Here is a 20,943-nt window from a genome sequence, read left to right as displayed (position 1 = left end):
AACAGGAACAAAAAGGCAGAAGTTGCAGCTGTCTGACGCAGGCGGCATAGCCACATTCCTCTCAAGGCTCAAGATAATTTCAAGTTCCAATAGCTTTAAGTTTGAATTATTTTAAATTTGAATTATTTAATTTTACATCTGATCATTTGAATCCTGCCATGAAATTTCCCGAGTTCACTTTCTCAGCTAGAGTTCCTGCAGCTTCTTGACTCATCACACCAAGGTCGTATTAGCTTCTGTGGTGTGGGGGGCACTGGCTCTCAGCCCCAAGCCCTCTAGGCCAGAGGTTTTGAGCTCCTCCCAACAGCTCAACACTTTTTTGTTGTTGTTGCACTTCCCATCACTCTGCACACATCTCATCTTTGCCTCTGTTTTTTAAAAATATTTTCTGGGGCAAATGCTGAAATCAGAAACCTGTCTCGTTTTTCAGTTGCCCACCAGAGCTGTTGCTCAGTGCAGGGAAACCAGGAAATGGTGACTACCAGTTAGAAACAAAAAGACTGGCTTTTAAGTCAGCTGCTGCAGCCTTGGTATTCCCAGCATGGAACTTCTAAAACTTGTGGAATTTCCTTAGTGATAGGACTGTTTTCATTTTGCTAATGAGGGAACTTACTTTGCTTTCCCAGATAGCTTCACCTTGGGCTCTGATCACCAGAAAGGTCAACCAGATGAAATTGCAGGATTTCAGGAGGCTGAAGCAGGGAGGCAGGAGAATCACTTGAACCCAGTTGGTGGAGGTTGCAGTAAAACAAGATCGTAGCACTGCACACTCCAGCCTGGGTGACAGAGCAAGACTCTGTCACAAAAAAAAGAAAGAAAGAAAAGAAAGAAAGAAAGAGAGAGAGGAGAGAAAGAGGGAGGGAGTGAGGGAGGGAGGGGGGAAGGGACAAGGAGAAAAAAGAAATTGCAGGGTTATTGCAGGGTTTGAGCTTTTTGAACCTTGGGCTGCCAGACCTCCAGGGAGAAGAATGGCACTGGAGATTAAGTTCACTCACATGGCCAGTGATTTAATCAATCATGCCTATCTAATGGAACCCTAATAGCAACTCTAGATTCTGGGGTTCACTGGAGCTTCTGATTCATGAACACACCGATGTGCTGGGAGAGTGATACACCCAGATTCCACAGGGAAAGAACGTGGAACTGCATTTGCCCCAAATCTCACCCTGTGTGCATCCTTTACAATAAAACCATAGCCATAGATATAGTACTTTCCTGACTTCTGTTAGTCATGTTAGCAGATTATCAAACCTGAAGTGTGTCCTAGAGTCTGGGGATTGGTAGTTGAACAGGTAAAAGTGTGAGTGGCTTTGAGTAACTTGTAAGTAACTTGCCCAGAACCACAGAGCTAGCAAGCAGCAGATACTACATGCAAATCCACATAGCTGGCATGTGAAATGAGGGCAGTCTCCTGGAGGCCTGAGCCCTTAACACATGGGGTCTGCACTAACTCCCAGTAGCAAGTGTCAGAAGTGTGCTGCGGTGCACCCAGTGGGATGCAACAGAATAACTGTTATTAAGGATAATTTTGCAATTTCTTATAGAAGTCTTGAAATATTAGAAACAGCTTCTAGACCTTTCTGTTGAGCATTACAGCTCAAAGCACTGTCCCTGGGTGGACAGGTAACGCAGATCATGCGGAAGGTGCCCCTCAGAGTGTGGTCCCAGACTATGCTACATCCACAACTGTTCATTACCAGTTCCTGGTAAGGTGTTTACAGAACTTGAGAGCAGGCATTTAGAAACTTTTATAGCAATTGGACAATGCCAAGACATTCAGAAATGGAAATATTAAAATATCACACAGTGACAGTTTGGGGAAAAAATTATCCTTCATCACAGATAGTTTGAGGAGTGTAAATTTAGCAAATATAGCCTTGGTTGGTATGATCAGATGGAATTAGAACTTAGTGTGAGAGGTGTGAGCCGCAGGATGAAGCAGATGGATTTGCATGTTAATATCTGCTGCTTGCTAGCTCTGTGGTCCTGGGCAAGTTACTTAATTACTCTGGGACTCAGTTCGCTCATCTAGAAAATGGATATGACAGTATTTCCTATCTAATTCGATGCTGGAAAGACCAAATAAAATAATCCAGAACAAATGCTAACCACAAACCTGTATATATAAGTAAGTTAACTGCGGGTATTAATTCTTCTACGTTCGCTTCTTGGCATCCGTGGTCCTGGCTTGGTTAAAGTATATTCTGTCTATGTAGGTTTGATGTATTACTGTATATAAAATCTATAGCCTTGCTCTCATGTGAATACAAAATAAAGCAAACACTGTTTAAAAGCCACAATTTATACATGTAAGCGAATGTTGCTTTTTGTAGAATCCCTCTGGGATGCTACAGTCCTATCTGAAAATGTTGCAATTGTTGGAAGCATTTTTAGGACTTTTTCTTTTTTGCTTAATTTTTCTTTTTAATTATTATGGGTACAAGATAGTTGTATATGTTACTGATGATTCTGGGAACTTATTTAGCATTTCCATTAGAACCTGTTCCAGTGATCCTCTGATATAACAAATCACCTTAAAATGTAGGAGTTTACTCAGCATTGTGCAATATGACAAACCTGCACATGTACCCCTGAATCTAAAATTTAAAACAAATACATATATAGGTATATAAATGTATTTATACACATCTATACATATCTCAAACCAAAGCCAACAAAAAATATCTTCGTGGTTTAGAACAACAATCTGTCATTATCACTCACCATTGACTGACTGGGCTAGACTGGCTCTCCTGTCTGGTCTTCCACAGGGTTGCAGTCAGATGTTGGCTGGGGATGGAGTCATTGGAAAGTGCAACAGGCTGGACATCCAGAATGACTTCTTCGCGCTTCACATTTCGTGCCCTGGGCTGGAATGGCTGGGACAGCTGGAACAGCTTGGGGCTGGCTGGGTATCTCTCATTCCATGTGGACTTTCCTAGCTTGGGTTTCCTAGATGTATGCTGGGCTAAGCTTAGGGACATGTCTTCACTGGTTCCCCCAGTGTGGGCTTCCCCCAGAGTGAGTGTTCTGAGAGGCGGGAAGTGGAAAATGCTAGATCTGGGCCTGGTAACTGGCATAGTATCACCACCGCCATATTCTACTAGTCTGAGCAGTCACTGAGCCTGTCGTTATTTAGCAGGGGGAGACACAGACCCTGCCTCTCTCTCAGTGGAGGGTCAAAGAGTCTGTGTCCACCTTTAACCTGCCATAAAGCTACAAAAGGAATGTAGTTCTCTTACTATAGCATGTCCTTTCCCACCAGCGACATTGTATGACTTCCCAAGGTGACCACATTGAGCCAGGAATATTCATTTTGCTTTCAGTTCCTTCTTTTTGAGTGAAAACACAACCATTGTGTTACAGCCATGCCTTACATGCCTTTGTGTTTTGGCATTGGTCAGCCTGTACTGGGGAAGGAGTATGGGGGTCACAGATTTCCCCTGGCAGACCCTCCCCTCAGAATCACCCTACTTTCTGAGTATCTGATTTCTACTAGTGACCTCCTTGTAGTCTGTGTTGCCTCCCTGCACTCTTCTCTGCCTTACCTGCCACCAAGGAATCTCCTGAAAGCCTGTGAAACCAGCGCATCACTACCTTGCTCTCAGAACTTCACTTTCTCCCTATGTCTTATACGGCATGTGTCCCACACATCCAGGTAGGGACTACAGACCCTCCACAGCTGGAAGAGGGTAGCTTTCCAATTATGTTTTCCCCAAATGGTCTTGCTTCTTCTTTCAGCATCCCCACCAAAACACCCGTGCATCGCCACAGACACACAAGGCCCTCTGCAAAACACACACACAAACACAAGCTCACATCATTTACCCTGCCAATATTTATTGAATATCTGCCTGTGCTGGGCTTTGTACTGTGCTTGAAGTTCCAGCAAGCTTAATTATTATTTTATTATTCCACAAACATACTTCAGGTTATATTCCCTTTCCAAGACTTTGCTTAAGTTCCTGAAGTTAGGAGCATTTCTTATTAATGTTTTATTGTTTCCTTTGGTACCAAGTGCTGTGCTACCCACGTAGCAATACATATTAGTTGCAATGCTGTACAGAGGAGAGGTTCATTCTGTCTTTCATTGTATCTTACTTTTCATCTCTGCCCCTTTTGTTACCCTTTCTCTGAGTCTCATCTAGAATCAGCAAGCTCTCTCTTCATCTCTCCTCCTATTTAAAGTTTTAATGTACTTCCCTCTTATCTCACCAAAAGTTCATGGTAAGGGTGAAGTAGGAGGGTAGTCTTGGGGACATTGTTCAGGCACCCTGAAATAACATTCACCCGTAGACACAGTCAGTGAAGCATTGTTTTATTCAGTGCCATCGGCGGACTTCTGCTATGTTCTAGGCAGCCTTCCAGACTGGGGAGAACAGGAAGAATCAGATATGGTTGTCACTCCTTAGAAGTGCACAGCAGCTACTGTAGTATCTGTGAGCTGTGAGCTTTTGGTGGTCTGATAAGCAGACAAGAGAGGGCAAACTATGCTTACCTCTCTGGGTTTGCTTTATCAAATTGGAATTTTATAATCTCAAAAGTAGGGGGAACTTGTGGGCAGGGGCCCTACTGTCTTATCAGAGGGAAGGCAGACTTGTCCCTGAGTCCCATGGGGAGGATTTTGCAAATATACACTCATCCATCGCCTCTCTCCAAAGACTCACCTGGAATGGTGAGATCTCTTGTTTTGCAGAGGTTGGTGGGAGATGGGGTTGGGGCTGGGGACAGATATGACACCTGGATTTAGCTGAAACTCCTGGATGATTCTGGTTTCTAGTGTCCCTTCTACAACCCCACTCCACCACCTACAGAAACACTGCTCAGGATAGAATGTCCCCAGCAGCATCTGAGCAGATGCCCTATGTTGGCTAACTGTGCCATCTGGCTGTTTTTCAGGTTCATTCTGCCACCCATCTGCTTTAAGACACAAGGTGCTGACCGCAGAGACCTGCCATGAAACCACACTTGAAGCAATGGAGACAACGAATGCTTTTCGGAATATTCGCTTGGGGGCTCCTCTTTTTGCTGATTTTCATCTACTTCACCGACAGCAACCCCTCTGAGCCTGTGCCCAGCTCCCTCTCCTTCCTGGAGACCAGGAGGCTCCTGCCGGTGCAGGGGAAGCAGCGGGCCATCATGGGTGCCGCGCATGAGCCCTCCCCGCCTGGGAGTCTGGACGCACGCCAGTCGCTGTCCCGGGCCCACCCAGCCGGTTCCTTTCACGTGGGGCCTGGAGACCCGCAGAAATGGGTCCAGTCCCAAGATGGGTTTGAACATGAAGAGTTTTTTTCATCCCAGGTGAGAAGAAAATCTCAAAGTACTTTCTACCCGGAGGATGACGACTACTTTTTTGCTGCTGGGCAGCCAGGGTGGCACAGCCACACTCAGGGGACATTGGGATTCCCTTCCCCCGGGGAGCCAGGCCCGCGGGATGGGGCTTTTCCGGCTGCACAGGTCCAGAGGAGGCGGGTGAAGAAGAGGCACCGGAGGCAGAGAAGGAGCCACGTGTTGGAGGAGGGCGACGACGGCGACAGGCTGTACTCCTCCATGTCCAGGGCCTTCCTGTACCGGCTCTGGAAGGGGAACGTCTCCTCCAAAATGCTGAACCCGCGCCTGCAGAAGGCGATGAAGGATTACCTGACCGCCAACAAGCACGGGGTGCGCTTCCGCGGGAAGCGGGAGACCGGGCTGAGCAGGGCGCAGCTACTGTGCCAGCTGCGGAGCCGCGCGCCCCTGCGGACGCTGGACGGCACCGAGGCGCCCTTCTCTGCGCTGGGCTGGCGGCGCCTGGTGCCGGCCGTGCCCCTGAGCCAGCTGCACCCGCGCGGCTTGCGCAGCTGCGCTGTCGTCATGTCTGCAGGCTCAATCCTCAACTCCTCCTTGGGCGAGGAAATAGGTAGGTCTCAGTGCGGGGACCAGGTCTCCTTGTCTTGAGCCAGTGTGTCCCTGGGAGCTGGTTCTTTCAGTGCGCGCCTCTGGATCTCACTGGCGGGGCAGGCTGGGGTCTCCACATCAGGTGTTTCTTATGTTAGCTGGAGATTCTTCAGGTGATTTCCCCTTGCTGGCGCAGAATGAGTCTCTCTGGGGTCACAGCAGAAGTACTCTTCGGGGGACTCTTAGAGCAAGGATTTGGGGAATGCTGGGGAGCAAGAAGGGTCCTCCCCATAGCTGATGCCAGTGGGCGCAGTGGAAGGAAAGCGCCGCCCCTTGCTGCCGGTGTCCTTCTCGCTGTTCAGACTTCGTATCGCATAGAAACCGCAGTCTGCATGGATAGGCTCCCAGGCTGGCCCCCGAAAGCCGGGTGAACCCATCTTGCAGTGAGAATATGGGAAGGGAACAAGAGGAGGAGGCAGGAAAGCAGGAGCTGCTCAATCAGGGCATCAGCTCCAAAGAGCAGGGTGCATGAAGATGATGTTAGTTACTGTGGGCTCTGAGAAGAGCCCAGCTGCTGTTAGGAACATCTTTCCCATGGGAGAATTAAGTTCTGGCCTCCCAGCTGTTGGCGCAAATCCAACCTTTGGGGCACTGCCAGTGCACCTACCGGGGACCTTCTCCAAGATGGTAAATAACGTGCAACACCTGGGCTTCCTCCCTCCCTGCCAGGCTCCGTCTTCACATCCCTGTCAAGAGCCCTGGAGCACATCTGTTTCCCGACTCCTGTATCAGTCAGGGTTCTCCAGAGACTCACACCAGGAGGATATGTATCTATACAGAGACAGAAAGATTTATTTTAAGGACTTGACTCTCGTGATTGTGAAGGCTGGCAAGTCTGAAATAGGTAGTGCAGGCCAGCAGATGGGAAACTCAGGCGGAGCTTCTGTGTTGCTGTCTTGAGGCAGAATTTCTTGGTAAGGAAACTTCAGTCTTTGTTCTTAAGGCGTTCACCTGGCTTGAGGAAGCACAGCTGCATTGTGAGAGTTGTCTGCTTTTCTCAAAGTCTAGTGATTTCACTGTTAATCACATCTTAAAAACACCTTCCCAGCAACATCTAGACTAGTGTTTGACCAACCAGCTGGGCACTGTGGCCTAGCCAAGATGGCACACAATGTTAGCCATCGCTGTGTCTTCCTAGTTTTGAAGTAAAATGCCAGTTCTAATCTTTTTTGATTGATAGGGGCATGGCAGGGTTCAAATACATTTCCCTCCTGCAGAGTGGTGTAGGTTCTGCACCAGATGGGCCAGCATTGGCTCTCCTCAGAATTCCCCTTCCTGGCTGGATCACATTCATTTCCCTACCTGCCCCGGCCTCTCACCCTGTTTTGCCAGAGATACCCAGGCTCTTGTGTTCCCATAGCTGGGCTCTCCCTCAGCAGTTTCAGATCCCTTTGCTCCCAGAACTCCCCCCGTTCCCAGGCTAATTCCATTGCTGCACCAGTCAGCAAGCAGCTTGGCCCTTTAGGCTCATTCATTTGACAAATACGTGTTTAGCCCCTAATATGTGCTTGACTCTGTCCTAGGAACAGTAAAACAAATGTGAATCAAATACAGCATTAGCCTCAAGTCCAGATGTAAGACAATCATGTCCTGTACACTCTCGGTGTTAGGTCATAACTAGTCTGGAAGCGACATTCAGGGAATGTCTTTGCAAATAAGTAATCTTTGTTGTCTTCATTTTAAGTGGATCCATTAGTTGTTCTGTGTCCTTGAAGAGTGGCCCATGTTCCAGAGTTGTCTTAGAATAGGGTGAAGCCACTGTAGGCAGGCTCAGAAGCCCAGACCTCAGCTCAGCAGAAGTCCTTGGGCATGAGGCTAAATGAGAAATATTTTTAAAGTTAAAAAAATAAAAAGCAAGATAGTGAGTCTGGAATCAAGGTCTGGGGTCCCTGTGTCCCTGTGCTGACATTACAGCAGGCTCATAATAACACAGTCCATGTGTCACATAAGCTTGTAGCCAAAGCCAGAGCAGAGCAGCCTGCAATTTATTAAGAAGAAGCAGTGGTTTAGAGGTCCCTGGGGTGAAATAACACCACAGTTCTTTCTCATTTCTGAGGGCCAATATTAATAATGTAGAGAAGGAATTTAAGTATTATGCTTGAAGCAGGCAGTAACTTGCTTCCGGTTTGGTTTTGTTGTAAACACCTCTGCATCAGAGGTGAAGATCCAGATTGCTCTTGCATGCCAGTGAGCAGTCCCTTGTTCTTTATTTCTGCGTAAATATCCCTGACCAGAACCTTGTAAACTCTAGAATTTGGAAGAGAGCGTGAGAGACACTGAGAAGTCCATGTTTCTGGGAAACTTGAAATGCCAGTTATATCTTTGTTAATTTCTAGTATCCAAATCTAATTTATTTTGCATGCCTTTAAGAACGGTAGAATCACAACTGAAGAACATGCCTGGAAATTTCTTTAAAATTCTCTTTATTGTTTTGTCTAGGGTGCTTTGGATCAGATTGTGTATCTACTATTTTAAGAACATGTAACCATAGCGTGGCTCCATTTGTATAAACAAAAAGTTTCATTTGTATAAGTTGGTATCTCAGCATCAGCAGTTTACATGCCAGGTGCCGACTTCACTCCTTCCTGTTCACCTGAATATATGCAAGCAAACCCATGTAGTTATGAATGGCTTGCAGAATACAAACAAACTCTGGCAGCAGATTCCTTTAGGCAGCTTAGAATATTGGGGGCAGCTGTAGCTAAATTCATGTTGGCCCCTAAGTATCTACTTGTGAATTGGCTAAGTGAAGACCAAAAGACTTACCAAAGATCACAATCTTATGAAAAATTGAAGACAGAGCTAGAGAGTATCTCAGATGGTCAGTGCTTATCAGCCCTACCTCCGCTCTGCCAGGAGGCCACCTCTACACGCTTATGTCCAGGGAAGACCCAGTCAGTCTCAGCTTTGCTTACTGGCTGCCCTTTAGCTCCCGCTGGTGTTTGTTCCACTGGCAGTGCGGCCCCCATCCCCCTACCCTTCTGTTGGAACTGAGTCATACAAAGGAATAGGTTTTGGTTAGAAAAATATAGCATTTGTAAACACTTCCACTATAAATATGTTATTGAAAAACAAACTAATTGTTTTGGAAACCTGGATCATTCTCTCCTAGAGTCATAAGATCTGTTTTCACCCCTGCATATAAGCAATAATAATTTGCTTCTGTGCAGTGCTACTGGCATCCATGTGGAAACACGTTACAGAGGAGAAAGTTCTGCTCTAAACCCCCAGTGATAGCCTTCATGTGGGAAACCAAGATCTGTGTACTTGAAACTCAAATTCTGGCAAGTGCATGGGAAGTGGGACGTGGAGGGAGAGACTGGGGATGGGATGCATAGACTGGTGGAGAGGGCTTGAGATTTGACGTGTCCTGTTACTTTTAAAAAAAGCAAGAAAGAAGAAAGCAGTCCATATGCTCTTCCAATGAGCGTTATTTATTGGTCACCAACTCTCCACCAGATCCTGTGCTAGACACAAAACTGAAGAGGTCACGGTCCCGACCATCCATACTGGCACCCTTCAGTGGTAAACAGACAATTCCCGTGTTGTGGATTGGAGAAGGACAGGGAGATATGTAGACTGACAAGGCAGAAATGACGATGAATTCCTAACTCCCCTGAGGGCTGGTGGCTGGGCAGAGGGAAGAGGTTGGTAAAGACTGCTCCAGGGAGAGGAGACCAAGCTGAAAGCCCAGCGTCATGTGAAAGTGAGAAACAGCGTAGTGTACAGGTGGTGAGAGCTACAGGGAGTACACGGGCTCATAGGGACAGAAGAGAGAAGCCAACTTGGAAGGCAGATCATCTTCCTAGATGTCCTTGCAAGCCACTCTGAAAATTAGACTTCACTTAATAATTGTAATCATAGATACCACTTATAGTACAGACAAGGCCCTGTTCAGAATGCTTTTTTTTTTTTTTTTTTTTTTCCGAGAGGGGGTCTCCCACTGTTGCCCAGTCTGGAGTGTAGTGGCACAATCTTGGCTCACTACAACCTCCACTTCCCAGGTTCAAGCAATTCTCCTGCCTCAGTCTCCCAAGTAGCTGGAATGACAGGTGCCCACCACCATATCCAGCTAATTTTTGTATTTTTAGTAGAGATGGGGTTTCACCATGTTGACCAGGCTGATCTTGAACTCCTGACCTCAAGTGATCTTCCTGCCTCAGCCTCCCAAAGTGCTGGGATGACAGGCATGAGCCACCGTGCCCGGCCCAAAATGCTCTTTTTGTGCTAACTGTTGTAAACCTTACAACCCTAACTGATAGATAAGTTTGTTCCCATTTTACAGATAAGAAAATACCTCCAGTCACATGTTCAGAGCCTGGGTTCAAACCCCAGTGTGGGTCTCCAGAAACACTAGCTCTCACCCTTGTGCCGGCAATGCACAGCCATTGCAGATAGTTGCTGTAGAGATCACTCCAGAGCCTGGGCTTGAGGCTGTGAGGGAAGTAAGTCAAGAGGTGAGGGTTACAGGTCCTGGGGAAAAACAGGGCCTCCGCGGTGGTGGGAAAGCATCGCTTTGTCCAATCCCAGGCAGGCCATTCTCTAGTGACTGGAGGCTTGCTCTCCTGCTGTGTGAATTTTCTCATTAGTGTAGGAGAGGAGGAGGATGTGGGGGATGGGCCCCAGGGCAGGGCAGTGACCGGATGCTGGAGGGCTTGCTGGCCCAGCAGCTCCTTGAAGGACTTTACTTTTCCTTCCATGGATCCACTTGTCTGGCTCCATTCTCAAGGTCAACACAGCATGGTTCTGGCCTGGGAATGCCTTCTCCAGAAATGAAACTTGACTTTCTTCCCCTTGTGTTTGCTGTCTGACCTATTCCTTTTTGTCTAAATAGGAATGGACAGCTTCTGTTCTCACAGTGCATTATCAAGGCATGCACAGCCAGGTGTACGTTTACAGAACATGTCTGTGTGACAGACGACAGTCTCAGTGCACCCTCCCCTTCCATCCCCACCCCACGCTGCTCATGGAGGCTGTTCATAGAGGGCTTGCACTGGGCCTAGCCACAAGCCTACATGACCCTGCCTCCCTGTCGTCTCCACGCAGGTGGCCTTTTTTTTTTTTTTTTTTTTTTTTTTAGGCGGAATCTCGCTCTGTCGCCCAGGCTGGAGTGCAGTGGCCGGATCTCGGCTCACTGCAAGCTCCGCCTCCCGGGTTCACGCCATTCTCCTGCCTCAGCCTCCCGAGTAGCTGGGAGCACAGGCGCCCGCCACCTCATCCAGCTAGTTTTTTGTATTTTTTAGTAGAGACGGGGTTTCACTGTGTTAGCCAGGATGGTCTCGATCTCCTGACCTCATGATCCGCCTGTCTCGGGCTCCCAAAGTGCTGGGATTACAGGCTTGAGCCACCGCGCCCGGCTGCAGGTGGCCTTTTAACTGTGCAGACGAATACCGCCTCCAAAGGAATTACACTGCTTTATCTTTCTGTGCCCTGTGCCTCGTGAAGTCCTTGGATGGTTTAGAGCACAGCTCCACAATAAGACAACGGGCATTTAAGTGCTGGGATGTTTTCAAGGGCGATGCAATTAATTCAGATTTATTAGTCAACGAATAGAAATGCACTCACCGCTTGGGGCCCTTGGCTGGGCTGTGTCTGAGGGGTGGGCAGCGTGGTTTGGAGAGAACTGGGGTTGAGGATTGCTGGCGTCACACTTCCCCTCAGGCTTGGGGTGACTCCCTCCCAGCACGTGCAGTCACCTCGCTGTCTGGAGTCTCCTCTCACTGTCTGCAACCAGATGGTTGCCCTGGCTTGGCAGTTGGAACAGTGAGATCTAACCTTACCCTTAGACTTTCCAAGGCCCTTTCGAGGGTCCACGAGAAAAAAACTATTGTGGTGAGTATACTCAGAGTTCTTTTCTTTCCAGTTGTTGACATTTGCACTGGTGGTACAAACACAATGATGCGTGAGACTGGGGTTTCTTAGCACAAGTCAGGGCAGCAGAACCCAAAGCTCAACCTTTGAATACACGGTTTTTCAGATTCAGTGGGACACATGGGGAAATAGGAGAAAAGCGCTTATGTGTGCCAGTTCACAAAGGAAAAGCCCCTGTGTAATTGCATTGTGGGCTGAACTAGCCACTTTTTTCATGAAATGCAATTTCAACTTGAAAAGAAATGTTAATTATTCAGACTTGGGTATTTGACAGATATGTTCTCAAAAAGGAATCAAGGGAGCGTGTCACTTTTAGGAAAATAACTGATAGTATTTCTTGCCAATGATAAAATTCAAGCTTTGAACCATGAACTTGGAAGTTATCCAGACTTTAAAAACTGGTGAACTCCATGGTGATACTAACCAATGTGGTGTTTCGATTCTTTTTTTTTTTTTGAGATGGAGTTTTGCTCTTATTGCTCAGGCTGGAGTGCAATGGTACGATCTCAGCTCACTGCAACGTCTGCCCCCTGGGTTCAAGCGATTCTCCTACCTCAGCCTCCCGAGTAACTGGGATTACAGGCGTGCACCACCACGCCCAGCTAATTTTCTTTCTTTCTTTCTTTCTTTCACTTTTTTTTTTTTTTTTTTTTGCATTTTTAGTAGAGACGGAGTTTCTCCGTGGTGGTCAGGCTGGCCTCCAACTCCCGACCTCAGGTGATCCACCCACCTGGGCCTCCCAAAGTGCTGGGATTACAGGCATGAGCCACCACGCCCAGCCAGTGTTTCAACTCTTGATAACAAAATGCATCACCATTTGGAAGATCTGCCTAACATATATATATATAACATATATAACTATGCCTAGCTGATAGTTTTCAGGTGATCATTGTACAATATTATACAATTACACATGAGTGAAAGGTCCATTTTAAGAGAAAAATAGACCACAAGTTTTAATGTAACAGAGCACAAAAAGTTCATTGACAGGTTTCAGATTCCAAATTATAACCAACCCTAAGAAACTAGCCCTTGTAGAGTTTTATTAGGTATCAAAGAAGAATATTCACAGTTCTTTGGAAGGATTCTTTAAATAGCTGTCTCAATTCAACAATGTGTCTGAGCCTTCATATACTTCACATAAAACAACATATTGCAACAAGTTGAATTCAAAAGCAGATATGAGAAACCAACTTTCTAAAAACCCAGACCTAGGCCGGGCGCAGTGGCTCAAGCCTGTAATCCCAGCACTTTGGGAGGCTGAGACGGGCGGATCACGAGGTCAGGAGATCGAGACCATCCTGGCTAACACGGTGAAACCCCGTCTCTACTAAAAATACAAAAAAAAAAACTAGCCGGGCGAGGTGGCGGGCGCCTGTAGTCCCAGCTACTCGGGAGGCTGAGGCAGGAGAATGGCGTAAACCCAGGAGGCGGAGCTTGCAGTGAGCTGAGATCTGGCCACTGCACTCCAGTCCGGGCGACAGAGCGAGACTCCGCCTCAAAAAAATAAAAAATAAAAAAACCCAGACCTAAAAGAGACTTGCAAACATTTCAGACGGTGCCAGTCCTCTCAGTATTCTTTTGGTTTTTGAAAATATAGGGTTTTTTTTAAAATTGAGAAAGCTCTATTTTAAAATAAATTAATAGACATTTTTAAATTTCCTGTTTTACTTTCTAGTATGGTAAATATCAGTAGATATAGTCCATATGCCTAAAAAGTGTTTGGATTATCAATAAATGTCAAGAGTCTACTGTTTTGGGTAATCTAGTTTTTCCACCTCAAATATTATTTGAATTTTTTGACAAAACGTTATTCAATATAAATAAATAATAAATCCATTATCTCAATAAAGTATGAACAAATCCTTAAATTGTGAAGTAAAGAACAGGTTTTAACTTGGAGGCATTTATGTATGTTGGCATCATTTATACACAGATTAGATCCCCGTGAATCTAGAGATTGGCAGACCTTTTTTTTTTTTTTTTTTTTTGAGACGGAGTCTTGCTCTGTCGCCCAGGCTGGAGTGCAGTGGCTGGATCTCAGCTCACTGCAAGTTCCGCCTCCCGGGTTCACGCCATTCTCCTGCCTCAGCCTCCCGAGTAGCTGGGACTACAGGCGCCCGCCACCTCGCCCGGCTAGTTTTTTGTATTTTTTTAGTAGAGACGGGGTTTCACCATGTTAGCCAGGATGGTCTCGATCTCCTGACCTCGTGATCCGCCCGTCTCTGCCTCCCAAAGTGCTGGGATTACAGGCTTAAGCCACCGCGCCGGGCCAAGATTGGCAGACCTTTTTACAGAACCTGGTAGTAAATATTTTAGGTTTTGTGAACCATATCTCTGTCCCTGTCTCAGCAGTTCAACTCTGCAGTTACAGACAGCGTGTACAGTGGATGTGTCTGTTATGGTGGAACTTGATTTGCTAAAACAAGTGGCAGGCCAGATTTGGCCAGAAGGTCATAGTTTGCCAACTCCTGCAAAATGTCCCCTAAAAGAACATTGCAGGGTTTTGATGACATAGCCACCTACACTTTATGCATTCACGTGTTCCAAAAGTGGATTAATTTTGGTGCTAAAGCTGGACTTTGAATTCTTTTAGTTCAGGGCTTGTCAGTGAAGACACTTTTTTTCACATTGTTTTGGGGGGGTATGCATGGTAAGTTTCTGCTATTTGGGGAGCAAGAAGAAGACTCCAAAGGAGCAGGTAGCAGGGACTGGGGAAGAAGGCAGCTGCCTTAGGCACTTGTGCGGGGCTGGGGGACTGTACATGCAGCTCCCCTTGGGCATGACAGAAATATATCTTTTCACTTCTTCCTCACAGACAGGCACTGTCCTTGCTCCAGGCAGAACTTGGAATCTGCATGAGATATTTACAGCTGAAGGTGGCCCTTAGAAAACTGCTTTCTTGCTCATTGACTCTTCAGGCTGGTTCTTAGGAATTTCAAGACACATGTATGTTTATAGACTGCCTTATGCAAAGGGAACGTATCTCCTATTCCCAGTGCTAAATCAGGTGAACCCACTTTCCTGTGCCTCCCACTCTTCACCTCCTTGTCAGCCTCCAGGATAGGGGTACCTTGTTTTCATCCAGGTCCTCCCAGCCCAGCATTCAGAGAACTTGGGCAAGTCGGGCTGTCAAGTTGAATGAAGTGAGATGTAGATTTATGTTGCATTCATAGTTCAACTTTGGTGAAGCGCAGTGTGTGGTTATAGAACATAAGAGCCCTGGCAGCTGGTGGCATTGGTGGTCTCTCCATCTTGCCCATCCTCGGGGCTACAGCGGTCTGGTCTGCTGCTAACGCAGAATGCTCTAAGGTTGCTCTCACACGGGTATTCTTGCCATCGGCAGTAGTACGTAAGGTTGCATGGAAGTCAGGGCTGGCTTGCTTTCTTTCTTCAACATTCAATGCAGAATCTCTGCTGAAGGGCTGGCTTGCTTTTTAAGCATACATCAGCACCAAAAAGCAGCTCTTGCCTTCTAGTTCCTTATCTGCTCCAGTAGAGTCTCCCTCAAGATGTACTGGAAGCTTTGGGAGAATGGCTGCATCAAGCGTGTCACTTGTAAAGAATGCCGTAAAGGTAGCAGGTATCTAAATATCACTTAGATGATACAGTATCGCCCGTAATTGAACAGATTATACACACACACATATATATAAAACCATATTGATGTTTCCTCTAGCCAAGATCTCATTCTCAATGAAGAGTAAACTCTCTGAAAATCATGTGGGGACATCTTAACTTTATTGATGGTGTATCATTAGCTTCAGGTATTGAAAGGTTTGCTTTAACATTTTTTTCCTAGATTATGTGATTCTACAGAGAACAAAAGTAAGCTTGTCACTTATGTACCCTTAGATTCTCATGATGCAGTTTTGAGATTTAACTCTGCTCCTACACGTGGTTATGAGAAAGATGTTGGGAATAAAACCACCGTACGCATCATTAATTCGCAGGTAAGACAGATGGAGTGTTTTCGTGGATGTATGTTTCTTAGGTTTAACTGGATGAGTGAAGAGAAATGAGTTTAACTGGGTGAGTGAAGAGAAGTTACCTGGTTAATTATGACCATGGTACTTGTTTATTTCTATCAATCTTATAATTAATGCAAATTAATGAGGAAAACTGCAGAGAAATGGTAATTTAGACATGACATGAATAGGAGAAATGAATAAGATTTAAAGGAAAAATCAGTAGAAATAGAAATATATATATATATATTTGTAATCATAGACTTAGCATGTTGCATTTTGTGAACTGACGAAAGTTAAACATAGAAGAAATGGCAATAAAGAAAGCAGAGGATAAAGGGGAGAAAAGCAAAGTATAAAATCTGAGAGTTCGTAGGAGATCTTTGCAACTTTAGTCTGCCATTTGGAAATTCTAAAAAATGAAAAGGAATTATTTAATTGGAAATGAAAATACCTCGTTTATTCACATTCTTAATAAGAATGCCTTGCAAATGTATAGCAAAATTATCCTCAGAACAAACCACAACAATTTCTGGAGTTTCAGAATATGTAGAAAAAATGAGGTGATGAGTGATTTATGGTGAGTTGCTTACAGAACAAAAGATTAGCTTTCGGCACAGTTCACTGCACCAGGCAGCCTGCCGCAAGGTAAGAAACAATTACCATATTTCCTTAATTCAGAGATGTCATTTGACTGTAAAATCTGCCATTCATTTAATAACAACTTTTTGTAAAGGAGGAGATAAATGCCACCAAATTAGAATACATATCATCTGTAACATATTAGAAACTTTCAACATATGAAGGAAAAAAGTACATCGTAATAATGGTTAAAAAAAAATGTGTCTTAAAACCGAGGGAAAATAATACGTTATTTCCTGAAACAATAATTTTAAAAAGATGATTGGCAGCTGAGATTGAAAAACTCATTTAGAACTAGGTAGGGCCACAGAGGGAAGGCTGTGGCTGGCACCCTGGAGGCTCCTTCAGAACTCACTTCATCCACACCTGCAACTCTCTCTCCAAATTACATGTGGAGGCAATTGTAGAAGAGGTTGTGGGACTTGAATTAGCTGGGGAGTTGCACCCTTTAGGATCTGAATTCAGTACCACCAGACCTGAGTACATTGCTGGTGAAAATGTCAGAACTTGTGTTTTTTTTTAAAAAAAAAAGTAGTTTCCTCAAACATTCTTTAAGTGCTTCTGCATGCAACGCTTGCCTCTCTCCCTCCCCCAGAAGAAAGAACAAAGTTGGAGCCACCTTTTTCTTGCCCTAGTTCTTTTTAATTTTCACCTCTTTTTAAAATGCAATTTTTAAAAACCAAACCCTGGCTTTGAAATGGTTTTTCTGTGTGTTTGCAGATTCTGACCAACCCCAGCCATCACTTCATTGACAGTTCACTGTATAAAGACGTCATTTTGGTGGCCTGGGATCCTGCCCCGTATTCCGCAAATCTTAACCTGGTAAGTGTTTCCCTGGATTCGCCCACCCCAACCGTCAGACAGTGGCTTTGACTAATTGATCATAAGATCTAGGCAAGGATTAAGCTTTGACAGACAACGAAAGTACCCATCAGTGTCAATTTCATGCATGTTTGTGACCACCACATTGATACCCAGTTACAGTAGCACACTTGTGAACATTAGTCATCTAATGCCAAAGTGCTTTTCCACCTGTACAGGCATGTTCCACCTGTACAGTAAGAGCCATTTTGTGCAGAATTGATGGGCAGGGCAGCCGGATGGGGGAAATGTAGAATATCTAAATATTCAGACATTTCTAGTTACACTAAAGGGTTGACTGATTAAACTCAGAATTGTTTCACTGTGATGTTGATGGTGCTACATTACCTTTCAAGTAGTTGGAAGACCTTTTGAAATAAATTGAAAGTGATTGGCACGAAAATCTCAACTTTGTGAATCCACAGCTCATTTTTATTTAAATGGGGCATGTTCCAGGCTTTTCTTGAGTGTGTTCCTCTTTGGCTTCTGCTTCTGAATCTGCTTAATTTTATGCAATAGGGCTGAAACAAGTTTATTACAAGCCATAAAAACACAAACAGGTTATATTTGGGATATTCTGGTAAGTCATTGCCTATCTAAACAAGCAACCAACTACTTTTGGTGAAACCTTTCATGAAAAGCCAGCATGCTTGTTTTTCAATGAGGACTGGAAAAGATGGATAGTATTTAGCCTAGTAAGAGATGCTGTCATTTCTGTAAACGAGTGTCTTTGACTTGTTTAGTGAAGACCAGAGAGGATGCAACCTTCTTAAGATGAGTGTCAGGGAAAGATCTTTGCTTCTTTGAGAGGTAACCTCCCAAGATAGAAGCGGATTGAGGCTGGACATTTACCTTGTATGATTACTTACAATTCCTGACCAGGCGTGCAAGTCAAAATCACCTGGAGAGTATTTTTCAAAATCTGTGAGAGCCCCATCTCCAGAAATGTAGGATATATATAGCCTCGATGTATATTTTTTGAGAGGGCTCTTTGATTCTCATATGTACCCTCCACTGAGAATCAAGCATCAGATGGGTGTTTGAACTTTTCAACTTCCTTTCCAGCCCGAGGCTGCCTGGTTTTAAACTCTTGCAGCTTTCTTGTTATTTGTGAACAGACTGAGAGTTTCTGGCTGTTGGACCTTATGTCTTCTTCTGTTGGAAGCAGCCCAGCCCAGGGCACAGAGCTGGCCACCTGGCAGTGCTAAAATCCCAGTGGCAAGTCCGCTTTCTGTAAGGCCTTTGCTGCCATGTCAGGCCCCAAGAGGAAGGAGGGTAAAGGAGCGACTCTCGCTCTGACCCCACATTCCTCTTGCTCCCTTGCCAGGGCCGCATGGCTTGGGGCTTCGTTTATGAAAGATACTCTGGTCCAGTCATTCTCAAAGCTTTTAAAGCGACAGTGCCATTTCATTAGTGGAATATCTTAATGTATACCCACTATACACCCCTGCTGTCTGTTTAAAGGGAGTTCTATGAGCTAAGCTTCTTCCCACCCACCCACTCCAAATCCAAGTCATAGTTACAGCTGAGACGCTTCTGAAAACTTCCTTTTTGAAAAACATCCTTATTGATTGTTCATACAATAGCATACATTGTGTAAACAAATATAAGTGTACATTTTGAAGAATGATAACAAATCTATATACTCATGTATCTACCATCATAATGAAAAACTGGAATATTTCCTTCACCCTAGAGAGTTCCTTTGTTGTCAATCCATCCTAGTCAATCTTCCCAGCCCCAACCCAGGTCCAGGCAGCAACGATACAATTTCTGTCACTATAGATGAAATTTGGAAAACTTACTTTCGAAATACACTGATCCAGTCCCCAGGGGCCAACAAACTACACCCATGGGCCACATCTAGCCACCACCTGCCTTCATAAATAGTGTTTTATTGGAACACAGCACGCCCATTCAGTATTTATTGTCCATGGCTGCTTCTGTGCTACAATGGTACAGTTGAGTAGAGACGACCGACTCTATGGCCTGCAAAGCCCAAGGTGTTGATTATCTGGCCCTTTGCAGAAGAGGTATGCTGATCCGTGATCCAGTCCATTTTCCTCATTTGACTAAAGCACAAAGCATTATCTCTGCTAGGGCTAGCACCCTGGTCTGTCTTTGTTCTCATCCCCTCATCCCAATGAGGAAGTGTCCATAAATGGAATGAGTCGTGATCTTTCCCCATCCTCTAGCCCCAGCCTGGCCCCTCTGCCTTGAATCAACCAGCCATGCCCTGTCTTCTTTCACGGTTTAGTTCTTTCTACTTGACTGCATTGATTTTTTTCTTTTTCCTTAGTGGTACAAAAAACCGGATTACAACCTGTTCACTCCATATATTCAGCATCGTCAGAGAAACCCAAATCAGCCATTTTACATTCTTCATCCTAAATTTATATGGCAGCTCTGGGATATTATCCAGGAGAACACTAAAGAGAAGATTCAGCCAAACCCACCTTCTTCTGGTTTCATTGGTAGGTGTTGTATTAAAAATTGGAATGAGTGGGGGGCAGACAGGATGAGATCTAATATTTAACAAATATACAGTCATGTTATATGGGTTGAGAATACCTTATCTGAAATGCCTGGAACCAGAAGTGTTTCTGATTTTGGATTTTTTTCAGATTTCAGAATATTCACAGATACTTAACTGGTTGAGAATGTCTAATCCAAACATCCAAAATGCTTCAATGAGCCTTTGCTTTGAGTGCCATGTGGACACACAAAAAGTTTTGAATTTTGGAGCATTTCAGCTTTTGGTTATTCAGATTAGGCATGTTCTACCTGTACAGTAAGAGCCATTAACAGGTCGTTTTGGAGGAAAGGTAGGTTAACTAAGGAAAAAAGAAACACTTGTGTAACAGACTACTCCAAAATTTCAAGGTGTAAAAGAAAGAACTGTTCTATTTTTCTCATGATTTTATAGGCCAGGACAGGCCTGGCTGGGCAGTTCTTTCTGTTCCATATGGCATCCATGGAGGTCATCTGGTGTATTCCACTGCTTTATGGGATGACTTCACTCCCACATCCCTCCAGTCCCTTTGCAGGGATGGCTAAAGGCCCAGCTCAGCTGGGACAGTTGACCATGTGCCTGCACATAGTCTCTCCTGCATGGTAGTCTGAAAGTAATTGGACTTCTTAAATGGCAGCTTATGGATCCCAGGGAGAACGTTCGAAAACATAGGAAATCAAGAATTTGAATTTCAAGAATTTGAATTCTTCTCTGCCACTGCCAGTTTCTTAAGGACAACACCTAGGGACTGGTACAGCATCACAGGTGCAATTCTATTGGCCAGAGTCATTTCAGGGCTTATTGATTCCAGGGGAGAAAGCATAGACCCCGCCTCTTGAGGGAGGTGAGGGAGGCATGTCCAGCAATGTGTGGCATTGTGAATCTACCACCTATGCCTGTTCACGTAGCTTATGCCATGCTTGGTTGTGGAGCTGAATCTGTGACTACAGGAGAGTGTGTTGTGTTTCAAGATTATGAGTTGGTATGGGCTTTGATGAGACTAGTTCCAGTATCTCATTTAGCTCTCTTAACCGAAGAGTACACCATCTTTCATCTACAGATGGGTTTTATGTAACAAGAGCATCACACTGGGCCTACATTGTCTTCCAGTCAAGCTTTGGTCCTCAGAGTTTTTGGTTTTTACCTCATTTC

The 20,943-nt window shown here is 45.0% G+C and overlaps 1 protein-coding gene across 1 annotated transcript in view; it reads left to right on the top strand.

The window, feature by feature from the left end:
- The window catches only part of ST6GAL2 (ST6 beta-galactosamide alpha-2,6-sialyltranferase 2), an 82,747-nt gene that overhangs the window by 39,785 nt on the left and 22,019 nt on the right, over positions 1 to 20,943 (top strand). The window contains exons 2-5 of the mRNA XM_011956637.1: positions 4,900 to 5,899; positions 15,664 to 15,761; positions 17,139 to 17,240; positions 19,579 to 19,753. Coding sequence (XP_011812027.1) covers positions 4,957 to 5,899; positions 15,664 to 15,761; positions 17,139 to 17,240; positions 19,579 to 19,753 — 1,318 coding nt within the window. The 5' untranslated portion in view covers positions 4,900 to 4,956. The remainder of the gene's footprint in view (positions 1 to 4,899; positions 5,900 to 15,663; positions 15,762 to 17,138; positions 17,241 to 19,578; positions 19,754 to 20,943) is intronic.

Source organism: Colobus angolensis, unplaced genomic scaffold, assembly GCF_000951035.1.
Source record: "Colobus angolensis palliatus isolate OR3802 unplaced genomic scaffold, Cang.pa_1.0 Scaffold42, whole genome shotgun sequence".
NCBI classification, from domain to species: domain Eukaryota; kingdom Metazoa; phylum Chordata; class Mammalia; order Primates; family Cercopithecidae; genus Colobus; species Colobus angolensis.
This window is presented reverse-complemented; position numbering and strand designations above follow the sequence as displayed.